At 36.8% G+C, this 18,775-nt stretch overlaps 1 protein-coding gene and 1 pseudogene across 2 annotated transcripts; both read left to right on the top strand.

Annotated features, from left to right (window-relative positions):
• The first annotated feature begins 282 nt into the window (after positions 1-282).
• On the top strand, positions 283-8,929 carry LOC306873967 (UDP-glucuronosyltransferase 2C1-like). The gene is made up of 2 exons (XM_079423589.1): positions 283-486; positions 6,999-8,929. The coding sequence occupies exon 2, from the start codon at positions 7,007-7,009 to the stop codon at positions 8,600-8,602; it is 1,596 nt and encodes a 531-aa protein (XP_079279715.1). The 5' UTR covers positions 283-486; positions 6,999-7,006; the 3' UTR covers positions 8,603-8,929.
• LOC306874334 (UDP-glucuronosyltransferase 2A2-like) lies at positions 2,428-5,229 on the top strand (annotated as a pseudogene). The gene is made up of 2 exons: positions 2,428-2,450; positions 3,668-5,229. The product of its transcript is annotated as a UDP-glucuronosyltransferase 2A2-like (transcript).
• Positions 8,930-18,775: the final 9,846 nt, after the last annotated feature.

Consider the following 18,775-nt stretch of genomic DNA (forward strand, 5'->3'; position numbering starts at 1 on the left):
TGCCCTGACAATCCAGTGGAGTACATGATTTGTCTGTCTTTATGAACCTGCATCAACCAACACTGAGCTGACTAATGCATGTTGCTCTGATCAGAGATGTTACTCATGTAAAGTTTATTTCACAACACTTATATGCTTATATGCATGTAAATACATGCAAGGAAAACTTGCATGATCTACAGACAAATAGTCACTGGGCTCCCTGCACTAGTCCTTTCATCTGGCCCTCCCATAACCTTTTATGTAAACCGAGCCATATCCTGTAAATCTGTCATATCATTCAGACACTTCAGTAAAAAGAGAAAATATTAGGTTACTGGCTGAAGAACAAAAAGCATAACGCGATTGTACTCTGATATCAGAGGAAAACGTTTTAAATAGTGTAGTTGAACGAATGTTTTACTTAATATAGTGGTAAAAAGCTGGCAGGACGGAGTTGTTTACTTCGTGGAAGTTTTCTTGAGGAATACTGTCGTTCGCGCATTGGTGAGTTCCACGTGTATAATTGTATAAACAAGTGCTAGAAAAACAAGAAAGTGTTTTACCTGTAAAGTTTTTACATAGCGACTAATTTTATTATAATGCAACTGTGTGTGCTGGTGGTTAAGCATCTGAAACCATGTTTTTGCTTTGCGTGGGGTTGTGCAGGGTGTTACCTTTGCTACTTTAAATTGGGCTGCTCTGGTGTTTAGTTTAGTTGGTGAACGCATCGATGTTTTTGATGGAATCTTTGAATTGAACAAATTGTTCTCGTGACATTTTACGCACCGACTCGTATCGTTCGTTCGTTCGCCGTGTTCTCTTCTATTCAACCGCCTGACTGCTTTCCTGTCTTATAGCATGAATTAATGCATTCGGCGAAAGTCCCAATTCGCATACTATACACGCTAAATAGTAGGATATTAAAGATTACTAATCTATTCAGAGGGATAGTATGTGAATTGGACAGAATTGGAATTGGAAGATTTGATCTTCTGAACGAACATGCCCGCTTCACTGAGCGAAAAAAATCAAGATATTATAGCCTATTTGCTTGTATTAAACTCCCAACCAACATTGCACTGTTCACTCCAAGACCAAGTAGCAATTACTATTAATTAGAATAAAGAAACTAACACAGAGTCTTAAATTAAGGTCCGGATCATAAAATAAATAAATAAATAAATGCATTTACTATATTTTGTAAAAATAAATAAGTTCTCAGATTTTCCTCAGTGTCACTGAAATATCTAAGCTGTTGCTCTGTTTCTAATAGAACTTAATTATGTCTTTGTATACTGATAAAAATTTGTGGAGATGGTTGGTTGCAGTGGCAGCTGGAACTTCAGAAATGGAGAAGCACACGTCTGCTGTCAATGGCAAAAATTGTACTTGGCCTATAATCTATTTATTATTATTTTGGTGTCTGTAAGTTTCCTCCAAAGCAACTGCCCAACTATCAAGTACAACTAAAAAGTGAACTTGACAATGCTGTATATTTTAATATTTTTACAAATGCTAAGACAAAAACTATGAATTAAAGACCTTACTAATGCTAAACCTAATGCTTTACTCCCTTGCTCCAGCTCTGGAGGTAAATACCCTTTGCTCCTTTGAGAACATGAACTTTCACTCACACACTGTAGTATACACGTGCAATTGAACTGTTATGGGAGTGCGCAGCAGGGCCAAAAAAGAGTAAACTGACTTATGTTACAACTTGACCATGATTTAGCATGTCATGTTTCCAAGGTATAAAATATTACAGAGCTTATATAATGAAACTGGGCTGGCTTCCAGGAAAAAAGTTTATTGAATTCATTATATATTTTCTCATGTAAAAGCACTCATGATAATCTCATTGACTCCCAGTGAATCATTGCTGTATAATTGAAATCTATGTTGTTTGGCTTGGAAGATATTCCAGGCCAAAATGCACCAATCCTTTACATTACATTCAACATAAAAAATGAATACATTATGGAATTTATTTCATTTTATTGTAGCTAATTTAATAAGCTCATAAGCAATAAAGTTGACTACCACAGCTTGGTTATCACACAGCTTGGTTATTGGGTGTACAGCAATGCACAATAAAGCGCTATATAAATGCCTCTTTCATTCATTCATTCAGTAGAGCAGTAGTGTAGAGCTACAGTAGTGCATGGTGCTTGCATCATCAAAGCCATGGGGTCAATTCGAATGAATGAACTGATAAAATTATACCTTGAAAGTAATGTAAGTTGCTTTGTATAAAAGCATCTGCCAAAAGCATGTACATTTTGGGTAAAAATAGTTTAATTTTATGGAATTGTGGCAGTTCTGATTCTGCACCACGGTTGTAACGTTAAATAGTAGTTCATTAACTATACCTCCACTTGGAAATGCTCTTTTCCCTATTAAAGACTGACCGACCCTTCACTTACATTAAAGTATTTGTGTCTTGTCATGCACATTGAGTTTGAAGGAGAGTAAGCTGTACTTGTACTTCTTTGACTTATCTTACACTCAACAAAGGCTGACCTGGTAATGATTTTGCAGTCCACATTTTCATGGGTAAGAACATGTTTTTTGGTATGAATATGAACAGCATATAGATCTAGGAGCAGTAGACCTTAATGCTGACCTTACTTATTTGACTTTCAAATGTAAAAAGTCTTTCTTTTAGCTGTTTCTCCAAAAATCTGCAGTATATTTTTATTTTGTGCACATATTTTCATCTTTAATCAACATAGTCTTTTATTCATTGATTTTTAGATGACATGAACACTCATGCATCTTCCTTGCCGCTGTCATCTCTGGCTTGCTCAGTTGGGGACACTTCGTTTCTAGCGATTATTGTCAATTTGATTTCGCAGATACTATTTAAACTAAACTGAGCTAGACAATGACATCTCTGAATTCAATACTGAAATGCCTTTAACTGAAAATGGAGTGTTTAGTCTTATTTTTATACATTACTGACACTCTATCCTCCAATTTGATACTGTTAAGTGCTTTGACACAATCTGTATTGTTAAAAGCGCTATATAAGTAAAGGTGACTTGACTTGACTTTACTGTCAATCCTGTCTTCCTGTGTCTTGTGTTTACCCTCCCCTCATGCCCATATTTCAAATTCAAATTTTATTTGTCACATACACAGTCATACACAGTACGATATGCAGTGAAATATTTGGTCAGTTTCCTGTTCCTGTCCCCATTTAGTTCTTTAGTTTCCTTGATTAGTTTCCAGCCATGTGTTATTAATTATCTAGTTTCCCCAGTGTTTATAAGCCTTCTGCTTCCCTGCCTCTGTGTCCGGTCTCTGTTGTCTTTCCATGTCTCCAGCGGTCCCTAAGTGTTTGTATTAATAAAGTCAGTTATTTGATGAAGTTCCTTGCCTCCTCGTTTCCCTGCTCCTACAAAGTGTGACACTTCCAATCAGTGGAGCTTTTGTTCCCCAAATTTAGCATTTCATTTTCAAATCACTTTGTCCATAAAGTGCATTTGTTCTTTGACAGTTTTTATATTCAGTGCCCTGACAAAACAATAGTAGAAGGTCAAATATATACATAAAATATGTGGTAAATTTTGATATTGAAAAATATGTGGTTAGTAATGAAGATGATTTAAGTTATCAGCTGGTTTTGAGGTCTTTCACTGGTTCACTCTTGTTCTCTTGCTTTACCACAGGTGCCATGAACCAGACAGTTTTGTCAGTCATGTGGCCAAATCTTGATAGCCCTTCTACTGACGACTGTCACAATTGTTCAAAGCGGGAAGGTTCTTGTCTTTCCTGTGGATGGCAGTCATTTGGTCAACATGAACATCTTGGTGGAGGCACTTCATGACAAAGGTCACAATGTTACAGTCATTCGAATGTCAGACAGCTGGTACATCAAAAAATTCTCACCTCACTACACATCAGTCACTATAAATTCTCCAGGAGGATTCGATGAAGAGTTCTTTGAGACGTTTGCATTCAGACTTTTGAAAATTCTGAGGGAAGGTTCCACCTGGGCTCGCCTGAAGCTGGAGATAGGGAGATGGCAAGGTACTTTTGAGTTGACCAAAGTAGAATGTGAGATGATAAAGAGTATGATGGAAGACCAGCGGCTAATGCAGTCTTTTAGGGATGCCATGTATGATTTGCTTCTTACAGATCCACTCTTGTTTGGAGGTGTTCTTTTGGGCCACTTCCTGAAGCTGCCCATTGTCTACAATGTATAGTGAAGCGCATTTTGTGATAGCTCCTTCTGCACTTTCTTATGTTCCTGTTCCGATGGTGAAGTTATCAGACTGCATGAGAGTGAAAAATGTAGTGATGTACACTGTGGCTGAAGCTATGGGCGCATTACTGTTTGCTCCAAATTATGATGCATTTTGCGATTGGTTCATTGTACCAGGAATGTCCTTCCTTACCTTAATTCAGAGTGCTGATCTGTGGCTCCATAGAGTTGATTTTATTTTTGAATTCCCACGTCCCACTATGCCAAACATTGTCTACATGGGAGGTTTTCAATGCAAGCCATCAAAGCCTCTTCCCCAAGATCTGGAGGACTTTGTGCAGAGCTCTGGTGATCATGGTGTCATCATCATGTCTCTGGGCACTCTCATTGGTCAGCTTCCTGATGATGGGACTGAGGCGATTGCTGAAGCTTTTGCAGAACTTCCACAGAAGATCATCTGGAGGTACAAAGGAAAGAGACCATCTTCTCTAGGAAACAACACCCTTATGATGGACTGGATGCCTCAGAATGATCTTCTGGGTCATCCTAAGACCAGAGCATTTGTGGCACATGGAGGAACCAATGGGATTCAAGAAGCCATTTACCATGGGGTACCAATCATTGGATTAGGGCTGATTTTTGACCAGCCTGATAATCTTGCAAAAATGAGAGTACGAGGTGTAGCCAAGACTCTAGACTTTGCCACAGTGGATAAGGACTCCTTCCTTAAAACTGTCAAAGAGGTGCTTTATGATCCCTCTTATCAGGAGAACATGCAGAGGCTCTCAAGGCTTCACAAGGACGTTCCAGTGAAACCTCTGGACAATGCCATCATCTGGATTGAGTTTGTTATGAGGCACAAAGGTGCTGCTCACTTGTGCACAGAGTCTTACAAAATGCCCTGGTACTCTTATCACTCTCTTGATGTTATACTGTTCCTGCTTTCTGCTGTGTCTCTCATAATCCTGACTATATATGTGGTTATCAAATACTTCTGCTGCAGAATATGCATGAGAAAAACAAAAAACAAAAGCAAATGAGTTAAATTGTTAAATCAGCAATATTTATGTTGTACTGTAGAGTCTCTACAGCTTTATTGTTTGTGTTCAACTATATTCAGATCTGGTTTAAATAAGTAAACAGGTCGATCTCTTAATTAAAATTATTTTCATATTGTGATTAATAAATGTTGATTTATTCTAACCATATTACATTCTAATATTTACTCTATATATTAACAAATATTGTACAAACATGCCATTTTTGTATCATATACAGTGCCATACATATTTTCATACATATATCTAATGTCTTAAGGTCACTGCACACTGAGTCCGAAATTTTCATCCGTAATTTTCGCATGTTAAAAAATGAATACGACCTCACGTTGTGTCAATCACGTTTGCACACTGCCTCCGAAACTTTCGTCCGTCAAAACAATTTCGGATCAGGTTCGATTTTCTGCATTTTCGCATCCGTAGCATGCATTTTGATAGGAAACGGATGGGGAGTATGGAAAAACGCATGCTAAAATTTTGGACTGTGTGCAATGACCTTTAGTGTTCTTCTCAGCTCCTGAACATCCTGTCATAAATTATTTTTGCAATATAAACCATCTGAATGTTCAATAATACAATAAAAAAAATTGGTTTACTCCAGGCTTCAGTGTCACATGATCCTTCAGAAATCATTCTAATATGCTGATTTGCTGCTAGGAAACATTTCTTATTACTATCAATGTTGAAAACAGTGCAGCTTAGTATTTTTGTGGAAACAATTATATATTTTTTCAGGATTCATGAATATAGAACCACAATTTATTTGAAATAGAAATCTTTCGTAACATTATAAATGTCATTGCTGACACTTTTGATCAATTTAATGCATCCTTGTGGAATAAAAATATTAATTTATTTAAGAAAAATCTTACTGACCACAAATATTTGAACGGCAATGTATAGATTCCTATTATAGTGCAGTGGATTAATTAATGCTATATTGTTAATCAAACTGGGTGACAAGAAGAGCACAGTGCCTGTTGTCCCTTTCACATTGTAAGAGCAGAATAAAAAGAAAGGCCAAGTACCCATAATCCAGCGCTTGATAGAACTAAAAGAGCTCTTGTCATAGGAGTTCCTATTATGTCAGTATCACATTAAAAATGCCAAGTGTTACTGTAGCTTACTAAGGGATAAAAAAAGAGCCTGATGGGAAATTTACAACCCAGTCTATCAAAGTGACGGAAAGTATTATTTGTAGTGCATCCTCTGGTAGGGCCCGATCTATTGTGGGTTTAGCAGTCTTAAAAACAGACACGGCTGCAGCAAAAATGTCTCTGTATTTGTGTGATTGTTATTATTTTGACCTTCTTGAACTGTGCTAAATGATGTTGAAATTCTACTAAAAGTCGTGACGTATTGTCAAGTATGGTGACCCATACTCGAAATTGGTGCTCTGCGTTTAACCCATCCAAGTGCACACACACAGCAGTGAGTAGTGAACAAGTGCACAAATGGTCTAAATGGTTGGGGTTTTATGGCAGTTATTTTTTGTGGCAATGTGACAAATTAATTTTTAATAGAACAAATGACTGATTTGACTTTTCTACTATTGTTCTCACTGTATTATAATAAATTTACTGAATGCAACATCCACTTCCTTATTCTTACGGAATTACTGAGTTCACTTATTTTTGTTTTTGTTATACAGCTAAAGTGTTGCTGCGCTTTATTGCTTAAAAGGGGTGGTGCTGCAAGATGATTTATATATGGATATAATTTTAAAATGTGCTTGTTCTCTTGCTTTGCAGCAGGAACTATGAACGGACAGGTTTTCCAGGTGCTTGGGCCAGTCGTTTTAACTCTTCTGATGACGACTTTCACAGTTGTTCAAAGCGGGAAGGTTCTTGTCTTTCCTATGGATGGCAGTCATTGGGTCAACATGAACATCTTGATTGAGGCACTTCATGGCAAAGGTCACAATGTTACAGTCATTCGGGTGGCAGACAGCTGGTACATCAAAGAATTCTCACCTCACTACACATCAGTCACTCTGAGGTCTGATGGAGGATTTGGTGAAGAATTCCTTGAGATGGTTGTATCAAGATTTATAGGAATTATGAGGGAAGGTTCCACCTGGGCTCGTCTGAAGCTGGAGATAGAGATGTGGCAAAGTTCTCTAAAGATGATTGAAACAGAAAGTGAGATGATAGTCAACATGATTGAAGACCAGCAACTAATGCAGTCCTTAGCAGACACCAAGTATGATTTGATTCTTACAGATCCGGCCATGTTCGGAGGGATCATACTGGGTCACTATCTCAAACTGCCCATTGTCTACAATGTCCGTTGGACAGTGTACAATGAGGCTCATTTTGTTATAGCTCCTTCACCACTTTCATATGTACCTTTTCCAATGCTGGAGTTATCAGACCGCATGAGTTTCTTGGAAAGAGTGAAGAATGTAGTGATGTACACCATAACTGAAATACTGGTTGCTCTCTTGGTTTCTCCAACGTATAATGCACTTTGCGAACAGTTCATTGGCCCAGGAACATCTTACTTTTCTTTAACTCAGAGTGCTGATCTGTGGCTCCATAGAGTTGATTTTATTTTTGAATTCCCGCGTCCCACTATGCCAAACATTGTCTACATGGGAGGTTTTCAATGCAAGCCATCAAAGCCTCTTCCCCAAGATCTGGAGGACTTTGTGCAGAGCTCTGGTGATCATGGTGTCATCATCATGTCTCTGGGCACTCTCATCGGTCAGCTTCCTGATGATATGGCTGAGGCGATTGCTGAAGCTTTTGCAGAACTTCCACAGAAGATCATCTGGAGGTACAAAGGAAAGAGACCATCTTCTCTAGGAAACAACACCCTTATGATGGACTGGATGCCTCAGAATGATCTTCTGGGTCATCCTAAGACCAGAGCATTTGTGGCACATGGAGGAACCAATGGGATTCAAGAAGCCATTTACCATGGGGTACCAATCATTGGATTAGGGCTGATTTTTGACCAGCCTGATAATCTTGCAAAAATGAGAGTACGAGGTGTAGCCAAGACTCTAGACTTTGCCACAGTGGATAAGGACTCCTTCCTTAAAACTGTCAAAGAGGTGCTTTATGATCCCTCTTATCAGGAGAACATGCAGAGGCTCTCAAGGCTTCACAAGGACGTTCCAGTGAAACCTCTGGACAATGCCATCTTCTGGATTGAGTTTGTTATGAGGCACAAAGGTGCTGCTCACTTGCACACAGAGTCTTATAAAATGCCCTGGTACTCTTATCACTCTCTTGATGTCATACTGTTCCTGCTTTCTGCTGTGTCTCTCATAATCCTGACTATATATGCAGTAATCAAATATTTCTGCTGCAGAATATGCATGAGAAAAACAAAACTAAAACTAAACTAATGAGGATGAATATGTTCTTGTGTGATTTGCATTTCTTGCATAACTTTCCTGCTTTGTATGAAAATACCTTGAAATTAGGTTTAAAATAAATATTTTACCTTATACAGTGTTATTTAAACATCTATCTGTCCCAGCTTATCTCCAGATATACTTTGTTGCACCTAAAGACAAGAATACTTGGGAAAATATATTAGGGAAATAATATATATTTTTACTACCTGCCCAGTTAGCAGTATAATGTGCATTTTTTTTACAGTGTGTCATACCATTTCTTTCCCAAAGGCATTTTTCATCAATGGAAAACAATAAACACATTTCATTACTTGACATTCAGCAGACATGTTTTATTCTGAATGACACAAGCAATAGTGACAGTTCCACTGGGGCAGCCTATTTACTGTGATTATGTATTGCTCAAGAGCACAATGGATGTAGATGTCTCCGGTTTATGATTCACATCTTTGACTTTTGTGTTAGCAGCCTAGATCAGGACGAAATCTTCAATCCCCTAAAGCAGTGGTTCTTAATTCCAGTCCTGGGGACGCACAGCATTGCACATTTTATATGTCTGCCTTATCTGATATAGTCCAAGTTTAGTTTACTGTAAGTAATGGCATATTAAGGATAAAGATCAATTTGAACAGCATATGTGGGCCCCCAGGAGTTATTACCACTGCCTAAAAGATTATGCTATAAATACGTTTTTGAGACTATAATTTGCCTATATCTTAGACAGAATAAGGAAGATGCCAGAATGGGTTGTGTGACTTGTCCTCACCCTTGAAAACTAGGAACAAAACATTGAAAGATAAAAGATAATCTAACCTGAATAAACCCAAAATATATTTTGAAAATGAGGCAAAGCAATTGAGGAAGAGTAGGTCATTGATACGCCAATATTATGAGTGAACTGTTGAATTAGCATTCAAGCAATTCGTTCAAAACGGCGAATGTTTCAAGAATAAATCAAAGGACTCTTAATGGTTGGTTACATTCAAAATCACGTAACTTAATTAACATAATTATTAGTAATTAGGAGTTTGCCGCGTTCAGCCGTTTTGTCGGTTGTCAAACATCGTCAGAAAGAATACTGTATACAAGATGCAGATTCAATATTCAACAGTTTCATTCATTAGCAACCATAAACATCCACCATGCTGTATGATAGTGAGGTTTCTGACAATTCTGGAATGTCAGTCAAAAAAAAAATGCTACTTTAAAATACATCAAATATGCTTTGACAACTTTGGCAACAACTGTTTTATTTATATACATATAGAGATAACGGCAAAAAATAAAGATGTTGTGGGGAGTTTGAATAAAACTTAACAGTCACTGCAGCAATGGTTCTCTCCTTCTCAAAGTAATGGAACACCAAAGCATACAGTGTTCATGCAGTGAGCTAGATACACTTCGCCTTGTCTCTTATAGTCAGGTTTATTGGTAGTTTTACATACTCCCTTACTCATCACACTAACCACTTGCCTGCATTTTTGCTGTGAACATCTGTACACTACACACTCACACATATACATAGAAAATCTGGAACACACATAATCTGTATGCCTGTTTGAAATTTTCCTGACTTCACATTTTACAAAACAAACAGCAGAACTTTCTGCTGCTTTAGTACTTTAATATGCTGCCAACCAAGCTGCTAAAAATATAAGCGTAATTGAAAGCTTTTATCCAAGCAGATATAAAAAGCATTTCTTCCCTTTTTTGACATCACATCATAATAGTTCAACTGAGGTTTTAAAGGATGTCCGTCTAATGCAGTAGGTGTATGTGCAAGCATATTTTCTTTGTGTCGTTGTTTTCTATTTATTTTAAGGATTGTTTGGCATCATCCCCATTATCCTTCACCTAGACAACATGCAGGCTATTTCTGGCAAACATCAGAGAGGAAATGACAATGTCTGAACATCAGCAGTCTCAGCAGGTGCAGTATATAGGTTTAGACATTATGATGGTGATGTTCACACATTTTTATTATGCTCTCTGTAACATATAGGGATCCTATGACAAACCTTAGAGTTATTGCCTACTTCAATATCGACTCATATACACTAAGCTTACTTTAAAGAATATCATTTTTTAATCTTAATAATCTCAAATCTCTTTAAAAAAGCAGATTTTAAAAAAAAATATGTAAATGCACTGTAAGTTATTTTAAACCACAGATTATTATATGCAATATTTAGCATTCTAATTTGATGATAATATGACCAAAATAATAAAGCACTCTAGAGCACAATAAAGCAAGATAACAGAAACCTTTTCATCATTTATCCAGGTTACCATGACAGCCTGAGGGTAGCAGCTCCTTCTGTCTGTCTGTGTGTGTGTGTGTGTGTGTGTGTGTGTGTGTGTTTCAATGTCCTTCAAAGGGTTCTCTGTCCACTTAAATAGGACAAACTTCCTTTTCTCTGTCACTCTCTCTCTCTTTCCTTGAGGGGCAGCACTTTTACCCTATTAGTCATTCTAAAAAATGAGGATGTGAGATGTGTGAAAACTGGGCTAAAAAATCCGGACACATTAAAGTTTCTCCATTGCTCACATGTGCATCTATTTTCAGAAACAAAACTGCTGCACAGGGAGAAATGCTGCCCCCCAAAGGACGGCGTGCATTTGTTTATGTTCAGTCCTAGAGCTGTTTTTGCATATGTGTGTATGCTAGAGTAGACTAGAGTATTCCCTTCAACAATAGTGTCTGTCAGAATATGGATACACAGCATAATGTAGCAGGGATTTTGATGAATGTTTAAGTACACTGAAGCAAGTAATTACAGCTGTTCCCCATCCCCCTCAGATTTAAACTGTGACACACGCGTGCGGGATGCTGGAAATGTCCTTCAGTCGTTCGTCATGCTTTTCAGACAAACTGAAACCGATTCAGAGAAGGGCCATCGACCACAGTAAACATATAAAATGGGATTTAATTTACCTTGAAACAGACCAAAAAAACAAACAAAAAAAATGGTGTGTTTCTAGAGAAAAAGAGTTCACTAGAACATTATGACTTTATTGAGATTAAAAACTGCATCTTTGGTTTAATCAAATTAATTATGAGATTTGTAGTTTAATTCAATGGATTAGTTACACTATCACATATATCAAAATTTGCTATAAAATAATTAAAAAATAGCACATAATTGTGACAAACAGAGCATGAATGGACATTACAAAAAACACTTTAGCGACAGCTTTTACAGAGGTTTGATGCTTTCTTATATGGAAAAAAAATAGTTTTTCTCTCGCCACCTGTGAGAAAATTATGGACCAGGATCGTGTGGTACTTCAATTGCTGTCTAAATTGATATCTTGAGTTTAAAAGCATGAATTAATTGTTTCTACTTAACCAAAAATATATTTTTGTTTACATTTAACAAAAAAGACACTCCTGCTTTAACTGTTACAGAGCTCTGAATCAGTTTGTCAAATCTGGGGTTATTAAAGTTAGGTCAAATTAAAATCATATATTTTTTTTTTCATCTAGTTACCAAGAAAACATTTATCGTTTTCATTTATTCATATACTGTATAACTAAAACTGATATGAAAATGAGTAAAAGCTATACAGACAATTAACAAAAATCAATAAAAATGACAAAACACAACAAAATTATTAAAACTTTAGCTAAAATTGAAATGGAAAATGCAAAAAAAAAAAAAAAACGCCTTAAAAAGTATCTCAATGATACTAAAATAGCACTGGTGAAATCCCAGACATCCGATGTAAATATTTGCAGCTCAAACATCATTTAGAAGTCGAATCCCATCTGAATCATGCTTATGGTGTATCCTCATTTAGACGTTTATTAGCTAAATAAATGTGTGCACTGCAGGAGAGCGAGAGAGCGTGAAAGCACTTGTACGTGGAGATGAGATAAGACATCAGCTGCCTCTTGATCCTTTTGTTTGCTCATGAACTCAAGGGTGTTGAAGAACATTGATGGCTTTCTGCATGTAACAAACACACACGTATGCATTACACATCTCACTGCCCTCACCATCAACTTCAGTTCCATTTGCATCTCATTAATTATTCAGAAAAGCTTCATAAATATGCAAACTCAGTTCTTACTCCAACTCATTTGCTTTATGCCATCTGGCCATTAAGCAACTTCTAAACAGTTAATTTAGAGAGCCATCCACGCACACACAGGCAGACAGGTTGCTTCCTGCATCCAATTTACATACACAAACCACACAGACTTGCTGAGCCAGCTGAAGAGAAGACCACCAAGGTCAAGGTGTCTCTTCCTTTATTCCCATCATCTCTTGTTCTCTCTATCTCTGTCTTATCTTGCCTCTTACTACCTATTGCACATATTTAAGGAGTGTTTCTCATTCTTATGCTCGTTTTAACACTACTATCACGTCTCTTTTTCTCAGGATATGTTTGTAATAGTGCGAGAAGTGTGGTAGTATGCTATTTCTGCTGTGCAGTGCATACTATCATGAAACACCCGGATGACTAACTACATATGCCAGAATATACAGTATGCACAGAGTACTGATTCCTACAGTGCACTTGACTACACTGTACTTGACTCCGAATGAAATGGAAATGCAGCGATTCTAGCGAATGAACCGGAAATTATAATAGCTGCTATTTTAACATTTCCATCCTGAGTCATTACACAAAATTGGATTAAAAATGCAGAGCAGTCGCTTAATTTTCAAGGTGATAACTGGATGGCACTCAGTGAATTAAAGGAATACTTCACCCAAAAATTACAAGTGTCTCTAAATTTCCTTATCCTCAGGCTGTCCAAGATGTAGATGAGTTTGTTTTTGAGTCAGAATTCATTCATTCACTCACCAATGCAGTGCATAGGTGCCGTCAGAATGAGTCCAAACAGCTGTTTGAGCTCTCATTCTGACGGCACCCATTCACTGCAAAGGATCCATTGGTGAGTGATTGAAGTAATGCAAAATCTTTCCAAATCTGCTCTGACAAACTTAGTTATAGCGTGGATGTAAGGGAGACTACAGGAGCAGTCATGGCCTAATGGATAGAGTGTCGGACTTGTAACCCGAAGGCTGTGGGTTCGAGTCTCAGGTCTGGCAGGAATTGTCAGTGTAGTGGGTAGTGAGTAGTGAACCAGTGCTCTCTCCACCTTCAATAACACGACTGAGGTGAGACCCTTGAGCAAGGAACCAAACCCCCCAACTGCTCCCGGGCGCCGCAGAATTGGCTGCCGAATGCTCCGGGTGTGTGTTCACGGTGTGTGTGTGTGCACGTTGGATGGGTTAAATGCAGAGCACAAATTCCGAGTATGGGTCACTATACTTGGCCACATGTCACTTCATTTAAAAAAAAAAATTAATATCAGCAAATTTGCATTTTTAGGTGAACTAGTCCTTTAAACATACAACGTGGTGGTTGTGTGACAATGTTGCATCCTGCTGTTTGGTACATGTATCTGTTTTAAACATTGCATATTATATTGCATTTATCACTGCAGATCAAAATTTTTAGAAATGTAGGCCATTTACAGTGTATATTGAGCAGAAACATTCTCTCTCCAGACACACTCATACTCTCTCATTACTATCCTAGCAATCATAATCTCTGATTGCATGTGTGTCTGTGATTATATAAACTTTCAAATATGTAAAATATACATTCTAAGACAAGGACAGATGAAAGCAGATTGTAATTCTAATTATGGATTTGAGTAGTGCATAGAATTGCACTACTAAGTGCATTACACAATCATGCATATTTGAAAGCATGGAAATTGGACAATTATAATCTATAGGTCAAATGTATTTGAGTGAATACATGTGATAGAGGAACATTGAGAGTGTGTTTGTATGCATAATCTGATTACACTTAATGACCTCACAATTTTGTAAAGGGTCTAGTAAACACCTTAAATTGTGTTCATTTATCAGATGAAGGTCATAAACGTTTGCGCAAAGTACAGTAGATTACAGAAGATTTTTTTATTTTGCTATGGAAAATTTTACTGTATTCTGGCTACCGTCTAATTTAATGTGTGTATGTGCGCATTGCCAAATAATCATATTGTTTCACTAATATGTAAAGACTTTTAATGACTTTTCACAGTCTCTTTAGAGAGCATAAATCCAAAATCTGGGCTTTATTAATCAACAATACTAAGCAAACAGTTATTTTCAGCATTCAGAGTTTCTTCTGTATAAATGAATGAATGCATTGTTACCACACTTTCGTGTTTAGTTTTGTCAAGGCCAATTACTGGATTGCATTAATGTTGCTTCTGAAAAGTCATTTAAAACTTTTGCAAAAATGTCTTTTAAATTTATTATTTGGCATGTTTTTGATTCACCCAACTGGATCGTCATTTGCTCATGATGAATCACCATAAGGTATGAACAATGTAATACTGATGCATACCTCAGCAAATTACTTTAAATATTTGCTAGTATAATAGCAATCAGTTCTACTGTTTGGCTTGCATTGTGAATCATTTGTAAAAGATGCCACTCATAAAATGACTATTTTTGACTAAAAGAAAAGCGAGTATCACACATCCTCTACAAATCCTGGCGTTTGGGCACAGCATCTGACATGCCCTGTGTCTGTTTGAACACCTGTCCATTTACCACTTGCCCACCTTTCTCACACGCTCTCACTGAAATACACATTTTTTCTTGGCTCCACAGGTGAACCGCACACACACACACACACCTGGTCTCCATCTGCTGTCTCTACGCTGAAGGTGCTGCTCTTATTGGCAGGTACAGAACCGGGTAAAGGTCACAGGATGGTGCTCCTTAATTACATATCTCATTCCATTATGACCTAATTAAAAGTAGAAATCAGAAGTGTGTGTGTGTGAGAGGTGAGGAATCTGTCAGTGTATATAACGCATTCCAAATGTGACGTTCCCAAAAGCATCAGGGTGCACTGCAATGTCATTTTAAAGTCAACTCTGTAAGTCAATCCATTCATGAACAGAATACAAATATGCCTTTTTATAAGAAATACTTCATCCAAAAATGAAGATTTTGTTGTCATCTACTTTGTCATGCTCTCGTCGTTCCAAACCTGTGCAACTGTGTGACTTAAAACAGAAAAGAATATATAAAAAAAAAAATGTTTTGTCAATACAGTGAAAGTCAATGTGGTCATTTATCTGTCAATGTGGTCCAATTCAAAAATAACTCATTTTAAAATGTGACTAAATATTTAAAAAAGTCATTCATTTCAGTAATATTTAAATTTATTTTTTTTTACATTCCCGCAGTACAGGATGCTAACTGGGGTTAGAATGGAAGTAAAAGACAGAAAATTTGAATGTTGTGAAATAGCAAAACTTTTGAAGGGGAATTTAAAAGTTACGATGCATAAAGAAAAAAATAAACACATCCATTAATTTTATTTATTTATTTTCTGTGCCAAGAAGATTGTACCTCATTCCAGCTGTTTCACTCATCCTGTTTTTACGACATATCCTCTTAGTCTACAATTACTCTCTCTCACCATCTGCTATAGATCAAACCATTAGTTGGTTTATACTATTTTATTTTGTTGCTTTTTACGTCGAAATGTGTGTCCTAAAAGAAAACGATTTAAAAGGAGTGTAATGTCAGCAGTTCCTGATAGCATGCTGGTTCAATAAAATGCAAAAATGGTAAATAAAAGAGAAAAAACAAGATGTTCAAAGTAAGCTGTGTCACACTGTGGAAACCGTTCGATCTGTGCTCAAACTGAGATGAGAAATTCTTGAATATTTTGCCAGTTGTAACAGCTCACTCCCACAGTTTCATCAAAGCAGTGCTTACCACACTTTGTCACCGCAGGTACCTCAGATACGCGTGTTTGTCTAGCACTACTGACTGTTAAAGGGTCTTGTGCCTGCTGATGACTGCCAAGAGGTCAATCAACTTGATGTCAATGCTGTTTATGACTCCAAAATGTGGTCTATATATTGAAAAAGTGTTCAAACCCTAGCCTAAGTCTTACATTATTTTAAGTAGCCTTGCAAATTAATTATATTTTCTTGTTTTATTGTCAATATAGTATTTTAATTTTAATTGCTGCTTGATGACATAATAAGATCCTCCACATGCCTTCAATATATTCTGTTTACACTGTGTAAAACTGAACTGATCCAATATAGGCTATTGGTGCAAGAAATAACAAAAAAACACAAAATTACTTATTCCCAGTATTATTTTTTTCACTTTATCTCCCTGATGCTACCATTATTGTAACAGTACACTGTGTAATGCTCTGTATGAATATTTCTGTGTAAGTGTTTTTGTTCTGCAATAAAAAGTGCCGGTGTGATAGCAGCCTCAGGTTTTGAAGTACAATACGAGAGTATAATTACATATATAACCAGGGTTGGGAATGGCAATAACTAGTTTTTCCAGTAGTGAGACAGTAGCTCAGCTTTTCAGTAGTATGTGTAACAAAATGCTAGTATATAGCTGTATTTTTGTGATTCGTTTAGGTGATGCTAGTGGCACAGAAATGAACTTTTATTATTTTGAATACCTGAACAACAAAACAATTATATGCACTGTATTTTACTCACACACAATTTCATTGAACCTTTGAAAATACTGCAGTCTGTACATGTTCTAAAAAATGCATGTGTTGCCTGAAATGAATTTAAATCACAAAAACACGTTTTATTTGGAAAGAGCCAGTATTCTTGTAAACTCTCTCTCTCACACACACACACAGAAACAGGTACGTGTCACAAGAAATAGGGTCTGAAGTGCAGGTCTGACACCTTTCAATACGCCTGAAGCTACACCATCATTATATGAAAAATGTTCTATTATTTTCTCTCTCTCTTTCCTTTTTGCCCATCTCTTTTTGAAATATTGCCCATCCCAGGAAAAAGAAGATTCGTACCTCAAACCTGTAATGTGAGAAAAATTACTGCCTTTTTCAGTTTTTGTTTTTTTCCCCCCCTCTGTATCTCCTCCATTCTCCTGGCTCTATCCTCCCTCTTCTCTGCCTTTCTGAAAGAGGACACCTTGCAGGAATGAGGTTCATCATGAAGAGTTCTCTGTCTCTAGAGGATTCCTGCCCAGAGTGGGTGGAAAAAAAAGTGTGCTTATACAGATAAAATTCATATGCCTTGTATGATATGAAATATGCATCTCACATGACCGTAATGCTTTGATTTAAGATAAAAAACCATAAGAATATGCAAATATAGCGCTAATGAGGCCTCAAGCATGAATTATCACACTCACAGGAATTTCACAAGCACATATACATGCTGCGTAGAGTGTGAATCTGAGTGCTTGAGTAAGCTGATATATATTCTCTCCTAAATTCAAATGTACACATGTGTTTATGTGAATGAGAGACAGCAGAGATAAATGTTCCACTGCAAATTTGAATCTCAGGAAATGTTCGGGGCATAATTTAATACAAAATCAAGAAAAGAAAATATATTCTGCAAGATATACATCTTATAAGTAAACTAAATATTTAATCTCAGGAAATGTCCAGGCATATTTCAACATAAAATAAAGATAAAAAAATATAACTTTTCATAAAAATTAGCATCTTACAAATTATGACAAGATGTGGCATATGAGACACATATATATATATATATAGGATTGTGATTTATGAAAAAGTGTGTGTGTGTGTGTGTGTGTGTGTGTACAGTATATACACACACACATACAGTATATATACAGTACAGTGGTCACCAGAAATTATTAGAACACTAGTATTTTCACCAGCTAAAAGTGGTTTTAAGTCAGTTATTTCTATCTTTTGCTGTAGTGTGTCAGAAGGAAATATCAGTTTACATTTCCAAACATTCATATTGCCATTAATTGTAATAATCCAGTGAGATTTTTGTCTGACAACAGCCAGTGCTCCACACAGAGATCTGATCTAATCATCATCCAGTCTGTCTGGAATCACATGAAGAAACAGAACAAACTGAGACAGACTGAATCCAGAAGAACTGTGGCAACGTCTCCAAGAACGTCTTCAAGAGACCTACCTGCAAAGCTCCCTGAAAAACTATGCACAAGTGCACCTAGGGCAAAAGCTGCTTTAAATACAAAGGATGGTCACACTAAATATTGATTCAATTTAGTTAACTGAAGTTAACTGATAAAGAAAATCTATTTATGACATTATTTTTGACAGCATCCCAATTTTACAGCATTTGTACACAAGTGCCTAAAACTT

Source organism: Barbus barbus, assembly GCF_936440315.1.
Source record: "Barbus barbus genome assembly, chromosome: 8".
Lineage (NCBI taxonomy): Eukaryota > Metazoa > Chordata > Actinopteri > Cypriniformes > Cyprinidae > Barbus > Barbus barbus.

Bases quoted from the DNA above. Each gene is read 5' to 3' on its own strand.
- LOC306873967 (XM_079423589.1), top strand. From the start codon at position 7,007: ATGAACGGACAGGTTTTCCAGGTGCTTGGGCCAGTCGTTTTAACTCTT.